The sequence below is a fragment of the Haliotis rubra genome, unplaced genomic scaffold, assembly GCF_003918875.1.
Source record: "Haliotis rubra isolate DU_JTF1 unplaced genomic scaffold, ASM391887v1 Scf560, whole genome shotgun sequence".
NCBI lineage: Eukaryota > Metazoa > Mollusca > Gastropoda > Lepetellida > Haliotidae > Haliotis > Haliotis rubra.
In genome coordinates this window covers 219557-231706 of record NW_025767258.1, presented here as the reverse complement: position 1 = coordinate 231706, position 12150 = coordinate 219557, and the positions used below count along the sequence as shown (strand labels likewise).

General features: G+C 40.4%; 1 protein-coding gene across 1 annotated transcript; it reads left to right on the top strand.

Annotated features, from left to right (window-relative positions):
- Positions 1-4506: 4506 nt before the first annotated feature.
- Positions 4507-11526, top strand: LOC124254040 (sulfate transporter-like). Its single transcript, XM_046687911.1, is given in 4 exon segments — positions 4507-4580; positions 8566-10239; positions 10241-10296; positions 10298-11526. Coding segments are annotated over 3 exon segments (2547 nt in total). The 5' UTR covers positions 4507-4580; positions 8566-8574; the 3' UTR covers positions 11124-11526.
- Positions 11527-12150: the final 624 nt, after the last annotated feature.

The following is a 12150-nucleotide window of genomic DNA, read 5'->3' as shown; positions in this document are numbered from 1 at the left end:
GGGAAGTGAATGAGTTATATCTTACGCCGCTTCTAGCAGTATTCCAGAAATATCACGGCGAGGGTCACTTTCAAGCACTGGCCATACGTTATAGGAAAAACAACATACAACATGCACTATACGTCAATTTTAAGCATTGGTTTTACGTTATACTATACGTTATAGGAAAAGCAACATTACCATGTACTATGTGTGAATTGCAAGCGCTGGCTATACGTAAATGTCTAGAACTGGACATACGCTAGAGGAAAAACAACATACAGCATGTAATATACATGAGTGTCAAGCACTGACTATACGCTAAAGGAAAACAACATACAGCATGTAATATACACGTGTCAAGCACTGACTGTCAAGCACTGGATATACGCTAAAGGAAAACAACATACAGCATGTAATATACATGAGTGTCCAGCACTGACTATACGCTAAAGGAAAACAACATACAGCATGTAATATACATGAGTGTCAAGCACTGACTATACGCTATAGGAAAAACATCATATAGTATGCACTGTACGTAAATTTCAAGCACTGGCTATAGGAAAAACAACGTTCAGTATGCACTCCACGGCAAGGGACATTTTCAAGCACTGGTCATATGTTACAGGAAAAACAACATACCGTATGCACTATACGTGAATATCAAGCCCTGGCTATACGTTACAGGAATAACAACATACCGTATGCACTATACGTGAATATCAAGCCCTGGCTATACGTAACAGGACAAAACAACATTCCGTATGCACTATACGTGAATATCAAGCCCTGGCTATACGTTACAGGAAAAACAACATACCGTATGTACTGTACAAGTGCTGGCTATACGTTACTGGAACAACAACATACCGTATGCACTATACATGAATATCAAACACTGGCTATACGTTAGAGACAAAACATCAATACAGCATGCACTCCACGGCAAGGAACGCTTTCAAGCACTGGCCATACGTTACAGGAAAAACAAAATACAACATGCAGAATACAAATGTCCAGCACTGGCTATACGCTATAGTAACAACAACATACAGCATGCACGGTACGTGAATGTCAGGCACTTACTATACGCTATAGTAACAACAACATACAGCATGCACTGTACGTGAATGTCAGGCACTTACTATACGCTATAGTAACAACAACATACAGCATGCACTGTACGTGAATGTCAGGCACTTACTATACGCTATAGTAACAACAACATACAGCATGCACTATACGTGAATGTCAGGCACTTACTATACGCTATAGTAACAACAACATACAGCATGCACTGTACATGAATGTCAGGCACTTACTATACGCTATAGTAACAACAACATACAGCATGCACTGTACGTGAATGTCAGGCACTGTCTATACGCTATAGTAACAACAACATACAGCATGCACTGTACGTGGATTTCAAGCAATGGCTATACGCTATAGTAACAACAACATACAGCAAGCCCTATACGTAAATTTCAAGCACTGGCTATGCACTGTACGCGAAAGTCAAGCACTGGCTATACGCTATAGGAAAAACAACACAGAACATGCACTGTACGTGAATGTCAAATACTGGCTATAGGAAAAACAACGTAAAACATGCACTATATGTGACTATCAAGCACTTGAAATACTTGAAATCGGAGCTAAACATAACACAAGCACGGCATAACGCTACACTGGCTACAAATGCAAAGAAAACGGATAATCGACTGAATACGGTCGCCGAAAACACTGCAAAACACAACTATCATACCCTTATCATGGATGTCACCATTGAATAACCGCTTCTCCAAGGTCTCATTTATAGCCGCCATCAAATGAGGTATGAGGTTGGGTACCTTCTTTTGCTTGTCAGTATATATTGTTGTTGTGTTGTAATTGAAATCCTGCAGAAAGCAGCATTAAACCCATCTCCCTCACCACAAAAGGGAAGTGAGTGAGTTATAACTTACGCCGCTTCTAGCAGTATTCCAAAACTATCAAGGCGAGGAACTCCAGAAATGGACTTCATACATTGTACCAATGTGAGGCATCGAACACGGGTCTTTGGTGTGACGAGCGAACGCTTTAACCACTAGACTATCCCCATCGCATTAAAATATGTGAAAGGTCAACAAACACTAGCGTTGAGAACCATACGAATAAAGAATGTTATTTTTTTCCTCTAATGATGATTAGGTTTATTTGAAAGGTGTCAAAATTCTTTTCCTTTTGCAAAGAAACTGAACGTTAAAACCAAAGTACAAATACAGATTATAGTAATTCTATAAATGCAGCCTATACGTGCGAAGCATACAACACGTTAAACAATGTTGTTAAAGAAAATCCGTCAGAGTGTTTAAAAATACATCGGCTTTTAAATCGGGACATAACCTACCACAGCATAATTAGAAATTCATTCATCTTCACTCAAGCGTCACCTTTAGTTACAATAATGAGGCTTTTTAATGTATGGGACTGACACAAGCCGATACAATTAAGCATTAGACTGTTTGAACAACTAACTATCAATCAGGGAACACACAGTTAAAACAACAGGGTGAGAAAACGACTCCTTGCATGAGCATTCTTCCGAGACAATGCGTAAACTAAATATGCATGTCGATTTGTCAAAATGTTCAACGTCAAGCGTATGAACTGGAACGACCATGAACTGTCAAAATTTGGAGCTGTCTAATTTGTTCTAATGATAAATTTCCCTCTTAGATCAAATCCCGTAATGCAGCTGTTTGTACATACATTAGCTTTTGTACAATATTGTTATTGGTTTTTTCAGAATACAAAAACGTGAAACCTTGAACTATACTTCTCATCCAAAGTTTAGACTCAGTAGTGTAAATATAGCCGCTAACTTCAGGCAACTGTTCTAAACTAAATTTTGCAAAATATTCCTTACTGTTTAAAGGTACTGTTAACGTATGAACTGATGTATTGTAAAACGAATTCGTAACGTTGCAAAGATTATTGTCATGAGTTCAGTAAATGATAAAAATCAGTGAAATTTGGCGAATTCTTAACAAACTTTACACCAAAACGCAGCTGTTCACATGCACGATATTTGCACATACATTTCTGCAATTTGATGCATGATCCTCGTGCAATTCATCTGCATAAAGTTTGCAGTTGGTTCCCCCAAGTTAGTGGAGAAATCAATCTTCGATGTAACCATATATATATATACTTAACATATAGTGAGTGTTTTAAGTGAGTCTAAACTTTTGAAGAGAAGTATATTTCGCCTAAGGTTCCCGCAAAGTATGCTCAATTTGTTACACTGCTTGTCATGATATTTTTTAAAAATCACCTGAGTTGTCATTGAAATACTGCAGCGGTGATCCGAACTTATTGTTTGATCGGCATTCTGAGTCAAAAATAAAACATGCAACTTTATTGATGACAACTTCTTGTTTATTGCATAGAGCACTTTTAGCTTGATACCGGTGTAAGAATCTACATCGAAACCTCGCTCTATGCAATAAACAAGAAGTTGTAATCAATAAAGTTGTATGTTTCTTTTTTGTGCTCCGAACTGTTTCGACCAGAGTGACGAGCACACATGCTGACATAAACGAACCATTTAGATATAGAGACTTGACATTTACAGACCCTATATCCAACATTGTTATGATACTGCGTTTATTTGATAGCATCATAACATTACATGTACATGATGCAAATGAAAAAATATTTTGGCGAAAATTTATAACATCGCCACGCGTCCTATATAAGTGTAATTGTTTCCAGTAAAGAGGTGTCATAAGTATCCCAAATATTCTTGCAACCCTTTACCCAAAGTACACAGATTGAGACAATTTGCTTATACGTCCCTGAGCACATTTAATCAGTGTTAGATATAATACTCTTCGTTACTGTAAACGATAACAATTGGAAATAACGGTTTTGAACCAATAAACAATCTAATAACATAAACAATATAGTAGGTAGCAAACGATTAAAATCATATTTAAAGAGAACATAAATCCGATTATATATGCTTTAAAGCCAGGAAGCTTACGATTAACACAGAAAGAAATACATGAGTGTAAACAAAAGGTTCAATAGTATCTCCTTGGCTCAGACCGTTCTCAGTTAGTTAACACTGTAAACAAAATAGTAGCTAGCAAATGTTTTAAAATCATATTTAAAGAGAAAATTAATCCGATCACATATGCTTTAAAAATCAGGAAGCTTACGATTAACACAGAAATAAATAAATGAATGACACTGTAGTGACAAGAGTTCAATAGTATCTCCTTGGCTCAGACCGTTCTCATATAGGCATCTGAAGATGCATTACATCATAGCTGACACACAATGTGTAAATCACATGACATTACATCTTCCACAGACAGCCTGTCAAAGCTCAAGATGTACCTACAACGGGATTAAGCCCTGAGATGACAGTGGGCGGAGCTTAGCAGAGAATTGTCTTGGAAGACAAGACGAGAGGCCATGATTTGACACTGTTACCCTAGGTATTTAATCCTGCCGTCCGCTGTGCAGATTCAGTGGGGAAGCCAACCAGCTTCGGGATCAGTGGGTTTAGCTTTCGCTACTTCTGTACATACCGGATCTCTATCAAGGTAAGAAGTATCACCAAACTTGTTTATCTCATTGGGCGTGTGACAGCTGTTGACGCTTTGATGTTTAGTGGTAAACATTTCGCCTGTAACAAACTTAATGTTGTATGTGTATTACGATTTTAGTACCATATACGAAATTTGTGTGTTTCAAATTGTCTTTCAAAAATGGATTTCGCAAATACTATTTTTAAATGGTCATATGATATATTCTTAATACTGTATCGGGGGATTATATAGGTGGAATAATAAGCATGATGTCTTACATAAAAATATGCATACGTAATAGTAAATATAATTTCTTTGAAAGTCTACCAAGGGCATACGTATACTTTATACACATGCAGTTGCATTTTATTGTCTACATCATAAATGTCAAACTAAACTTTTCATGTAAGGAATTAAATTGAGGAGTTGGCACCGAGGTCAATTTTGAAATATTTTGTACATGTATTTTCAAATTCATTCTTGAATTCATCAGTGATTACAAGTAGATATGTATTTATATCAGGCATGTCCTGGTAGTGCTATCTTGGTTGTAATAAACGTTATCGTTCGACCAATCCAAGATGAACGTTACCACGGTAACTTACATGCAAACGCATTATGTCCGCATGTCGAGTGGATAAACACAATTTTATGACGTGTTGTGCAACCTCGGTAACAAATACGAATTTGAATATGAACTTGTATCTGTCAGATATCCGGGTAGATTACATTGCAAATACGTGCCTAGACGTTAATGCATTTTATTACATTGGCAGGAACGGCGTGATAGTATGGGTGTGTTGGTAAAAGCAGCGTAAACTCACGCTTGTAGCCATCTGACTGAAATGGCGACACTAATGTTAATATTAATTAACTCTAAAACGTCTTGGGGCGGTGGGGTAGAATAGTGGTTAAGGCGTTGGCTCGTCACGCCGAAGACCCAGACGCGAATCCCCACAGACAGAAGACAGACAGACAGATAGTTTATTAAAGTCTCACCTCACAAGCGCATAGTAACAACACACAATACAAATACAATAAAACAGTGAGCCACCCTTTCTGGGTTACGAGAGACTATTAGCTAAGAACATATACACACAATATGATTTTATTTACCGGGAAATCTCAATCTTTTATTTGGCTTAAGGTGTCTGCATGATAACGGTAACTTGGCAATCAAATAAGGTATTTGACTCATTGGGACCTCGTGTTTATGCATTGGACCCCCAAAATATTGCTAGGACTTAGAAGTAGAACGACTCAAGGCTATATCTGCTGTGAGCATCCTGTTCAGAAAAACAATTCTTTGTCTTTCGGGACACAGATCAATTACACAGGCAGACTAAGTGCTCAATGCCAAATGACTAAGCCCAGGAGTTTTCAGGGAACAAGTACAAACACATGTAATTAATTAATCCGTTGTCACACACCTGTCAGCCGGCAACGTCAATTCGCTATTCATTTCTGGAGCAAAGCAGACAATGTAAAACGTTTGCTTTTATCAAAGTATTGTTTGACAAAATCAAATGTAAGTCTGATCTATCTGACTATTCAGTAAGGAAATGCCGAGCAAAAGAAAAATACACATAAATGTTTGATGGTGTTTTGAAATAAAGAAGAACAAAGCAGAAATGGTTATTCTACTGTGATTTATTTGATACGAATATCACAGTTTTGTTTCAACCTATAATTTGCATTTTTTGCGAGTTTTTTTCAGTGTGGTTACGCTTTGATAAAGTTGGTAATTTTGGGGTCACAACCAACATGCAAGTTTCTTTTGAACGGAAGCGTAGTTGGGAAGAATTAAGAATTAAGAATATTGCAAATGTATTGGCAGAAAAAGAATAGAGAGAAAAACACCTCGCAATCTGATTGGTTCATTCCTGTTATACGTGTTATGTTTCCTTATTCGTTCCTCCTCTTGAAATCCACTAGCCACAGCCAAGCATGCCTATCATTTTTATATATCAACGAAACTCGCCACTTCATAATTAGTGTGTGTCTGTATGCATTACGTACCTCTTACATTTAATTTAAATTAAAATTTCAATTTTCGTGGTTCGTTTTCCTTTCTGACCCGAAACCAAATAATAACCTTCAGAAAATGAAATTCAAATTATTATTTTTTAGTTATTCGGAAGGGAAATTTGTGCAGGAAGATGGTTCTTACTTAAAATACAATGGGTGGACTGACAGAATGTCACATTAATCATTATTCCCAAACACAGAAAGGCAAGAATAATGTGCTACCCACCTGTCACCTTATGGTTTAGACAGCACTTGTGTCGGCGCTGAAGTTAAGTCCCCGCTTGTCACCCCAAGGCTTAATCACGTCACGGCGGCGGCGACAACAAACGCCTAAACTAGGCAAAGACAACATATGCGCGAGTACTTTAATATAATATAGTCTTTACAGTTTGTCCCAGTTTGTCTCGAAACCGCATCCGATTGTATCCCAGGTAAGACTTGCCACTGACATGCATGACCTGGCTCAGTATGAATATACAAATTAGACCGGGTTCATTAGGTAAGCGTGAAACAAGAACTGTATTTTTTCCGCATCTTATAATCAGAGTTATACGTCTGCGTAATGTTTGAGGTGAAACACAATTTTTTTCAAATCATTTCAATTCTGAAAGTCACATTTCAACGTGTTTATTCCATTTTTTATGCAAGTATATCAACCTCAAAAATTCTGCTCCATCTTATCTGTGTGGTTAAGTGCAAAGAAATAAGTTTTCTAGATAGATTTCCTTGTATATTGAGCAGTGTAGTAAAAGGTGAGTTTTATCCTCCACAGTGTCCGGGCAATTAAAACATACCCTCTGGTTGATTTTCTAAGAACGGTCTATTAAACATGTTAGACAAGTGGCTTGATGTTACTGAGAATATATGATGAATGGCGCAATGACACGTATGGATGTTCCCCTGTTGTCAGCCCGCCAAGACACTGAGAACCACGTCAGCGTGTTGTGTAGGATTTCACTGTATTTGTAGATGTGTTCGTTGTATTTGATTGGCGTGTCCGTCACTTTGTATTCAGTAGGGAGGGGTAGGAGGGGAGGTTGACGGGGCGACGCTGGTGAACATGTTTCAGGGCGCGTTATTGAAGGTAGTGTGTGAAACATGATGTGGTGCACTAAAGTATTGATGTTGCAAAACGATATCATCATCATCATCATCATCATCATCATCATCATCATCATCGCCACTCCTTCCCCAGATCATATTAATATCAATACTCCAACACCCAAATGTAATTATATAACCTGAAGGCAAGTCTAAGATATTGCAAATATAGAATATAAGCCGAATCATTGATCTCGGATACCCAAGGAAGTTGGATATACCACCCCTTCAGCACCCCAAATATCACACTTGGTTTTTAAAAACTAAGTACTTTCTATCTGACACCTTTCTTCTCCAGACCAACCATGACATTATTTGTTAATTATTATAGTGCCATGCAAAACGTCAGGTTCAGGTTAGGTAAAAAATATTTCCGCAACTATTTCGTTCAGTTGTCTCCACTTGTCCAAATGTCAAAGAGACAGCCAGTTCTTGAAACGCAGAGAAATTAGTGTTAAGTGACGAGTGTTCACTGCCAAGTGTATTTACGCATGTTTGCATAATACACCAGAACACGGTGCATTATTCATGCTATATAAGACGGGCACGTAATTCACCCGAAAGAGTTATTTTTCCTGATAGGACGTATTATTTCCAAGCCTTCGTCATCGGATTGACAGCTTTTGGACGCCTTTCTGTCTTCATTGCCCGGTTTTGTAATGACACATACATTCTATTATTATTTTATAATGGCGTTAGAACTCCACATCAGCACTGTGACAAACTTTCCATAATGACTGTGACTTATATCATCTATACAATTGTCAAGAGCAAATAGTAGTTCTACTGTTACCATTTCATCACTGACTGTTCATTTACATGTGGCCGTACACTATTCTATGATGTCTTATGTTTTTCTCTACATTTACAGACCTCCGCGATGAATGAGAAACGGTCAGTATCTATCAGTGACGCGGCCAACTCACCCGGGTGCCTGGACACGAAAGGACGACGTTTCTCCTGTCCTGCCGTCAACGTCATTGACAATGCCATTGTCATCAAGCGACCACCTTTTACGCAAACAGCATTCGACGATATCCACGCCAAGACCGAGTTCGAATCCAAGAGCATATCCGAACGCGTGAAGAAACAGGCTTATTGCTCAAAGAAGCGGCTATGGAAACTTGTGAGCGGTTATTTACCAATTCTCAAGGTCCTACGGTACTACAACATTAAAGACAACATTCTGATTGACATACTGGCCGGTTTAACAATTGGGGTTCTACATATCCCTCAAGCGCTGGCCTTCGGACAGCTGACGTCTGTAAAGATCGAAAACGGATTGTATACATCCTTATGGCCTGTCATCATCTACGTATTTTTCGGAACATCTGCCCACGTTTCCATCGGCACCAGTGCTGTGATATGTATATTGACTGCTAGTGTTGTGGACCGTCAAGGCGAGGCGTTTGTCGCCGCCAATCCAGATATTCTGAACTTTACATTGAATGGTACCCAAGTGCCTCTTGATGACATTCCTGCATACTTGGATTACAAGGAAGGCATAGCCATGGCGGTGACCTTTGTCTCGGGTTTAATGATGATCTTCATGGGGATCTTCAAGCTCGGGTTCATCACCGCCTACCTATCCGAGTCCTTCTTTTGTGCCTTTACATCAGGAGCCGCCGTCCACATCGCCACAAGCCAGGTCCCAGCTATGCTTGGACTGGACGTCAAGAAACACGGCGGTCTGTTCAAGTTCATCAATAACTACAGAGAAATCTTCACCCACATCACCGAGGTCAACGTTGCTGCCATCATCTGTGCCGTTATCACTTGTGTCATCATTGTGCTGGTGAAGGACTGCATCAACGAGAGGTTCAAGCACAAGCTTTTCATGCCAATCCCTATTGAGCTTTTCGTCGTCGTCATCGGATGCATCGTTGGCTATTTCGGTGACCTGAACACCAACTTCGGAATCGCCATCGTCGGTGACATCCCAAGCACCATTCCTCCACCAGTCATCCCACCACTGGCAGAAACCCCCAACTTCATGGCTGACTGCTTCATCATCGCCATCCTCATCTTCGCCAACACCATCGCCATGGCTAAGATCTGCGCCAAGAAACACAACTACGAGGTTGACGACAGTCAGGAGCTCATCGCCTACGGCATGTGCAACTTCGTCAGTTCTTTCTTCAAGTGTTTCCCCTCCAGCGTGGCTCCCCCACGATCCATGGTTTCTAGTGGCATGAACACCAAGACGGTCCTCAACGGCGTCTTCACTTCCGGTCTGATGGTCCTCGTCATCATGGTCATCAGCTCTGTCTTCGAGGTTCTCCCCAAGTCAATCCTGGCTGCCATCATCTTCATCGCTCTCAAAGGACTCTTCATCCAGATTCTCGACGGACGTAAATTCTGGCGTGTCAACAAATTCGACTTCGTCATCTGGTTCAGCACCTTCACCAGCGCTGTGTTCCTCGACATCGACTACGGTCTCTTTATCGGTGTTGGCGTTTCTCTCATCACTGTTGTGTTCCAGACCCAGTTCGCCCGCGGCTACAGACTCGGCAGAACCATGAAAGATAGCACCCTGGTAGAGCACAAAGAAATACCAGGATTCCGTCGAGATCCCCGGCGTCAAGATCTTCCGCTTCCAGTCTTCTGTACTATGCCAACGCCGAAATCTTCCGATCCAACCTCTACAAAAGCACTGTAAACCCAAGAAAACTTCTGAAGATGATCAAGAAATACGAAAAGAAAATGGGCAAATCTGGGAAGAGCGTGATGCTGCTCAGCGAAGAAGGAAGAAGTTCCGTTGTGAAGACGTCAGTACCATCAACCGACACAAACGGAAGCAGGAAGTTGAGCACGTCAGAGAACAACCTCATTCCCCGTATCAACAGCACAGACTCCTCAAAAAGTGACGGCACCCAACGTGATTCTGTCTCCAGCATCGACAACCCTGTGTTCAGCATCAGCGACGAAGCACAAAAGAACAGCTACACTCTCAAACAGAACGGCTTCAACGCCGACGGAAGCATGAAACGCCACGGCAGCATTGACTCCACCTTCTCTGCCGTCACCATCGCCACAATTAACTCCGAGGACGAAGACGTCGACCCCGAGGACGGCGGCATCCTTGTTACAGATGAGAAACTGAGAAATATGAGACGCACACACCACGTCATCGTCGATTGTAGCGTCATCAACTACTTGGATGCATCCGGCGCCAATGTCCTCAGCCACATCTCCACTGAGTACGACCACGTCAACATCAAACTGTTCCTGTCTGGTTGTTCCTACGACATGCGGGAAGCCATGAAGCATGCTGGAGTTTTCAATAAGATTCCACAGGAACATGTTTTCTTGGATCTCTACGATGCCCTTGCCGTTGCTAAGATACAACGGGCCATTCCTATACTGACGGACGTGACCGATTATTCCGATGACGAGGCAGCTGAAGATTCCTACATCACAAAGCTATAACCATGGCAGCCGATACCTCATCGAGAATCTCATAGACACTACACGTGCAGTTCATGTAGAGACTTAGCACTTGGTTGAGCCGAGAGATTGTGTGGCTTTGTATATATGCTTAATATGTTTGTATGTATTTGTTGCATTCTGCCGTCTTTCATTATGTAGATACTACATAGAATAATAATGGGACTATAACTTACAAAATATGACCCTTTTGTAAATATGTAAATATGAAATAATAATATTCTAACACGAGATTCAAGAATGATTTTATTGTGCTGACTGTAGAAGCGTTATCAAAGGATATGGAACTTGTTCACGATGCGTTGTTTTTTCAATGGTGCCATGGGATCGGTATATATGGATCTGTTTCAGTTGTTGTCAGGGAACATTAAAATATTTTATATAACGCTTGTTTTCTGTTATTATTAAACTTCGTCTCAATTAATTGGGATCGTCACGCTGAACAACAGTATTCGATTTCCCACAAGGGTAAAATGTACGAAGTCAATTTATTGTGTCCCCCGCCGTGATATTACTGTAGTGTTGCTGAAAGCGCCATAAAACTAAACTCACCCACTCACTTAATTTGTTAGGTACAGTTGCGTCCCTTCGGCCTGCAGAAGGCTATGCCTGTGTTCGAATCCCACATTACCTTCATCATGACTCAAGGTCCCTAAGCTTCTGGAGCTGCGTATAAACATATTGCATATCGAGCACTGGCTATATATGATAGGACAAACACCTACAGCATGCGCTGTATGTGACTATCAAGCACTGGAAATACATGGAATCGGAGCTAAACACAAGCACAGCATAACACTATACCTATACCTCCCCTAAAACACCCCACACCCTTGTAGATATACCTCCCCTAAAACAATCACACCTTGTAGATATACTTCCCTAAAACACCCAACACCTTGTAGATATACCTCCCCTAAAATACCCTCACCTTGTAGATATACCTCCCCTAAAACATCCCACACCTTGTAGATATACCTCCCCTAAAACACCCCACACCTTGTAGATA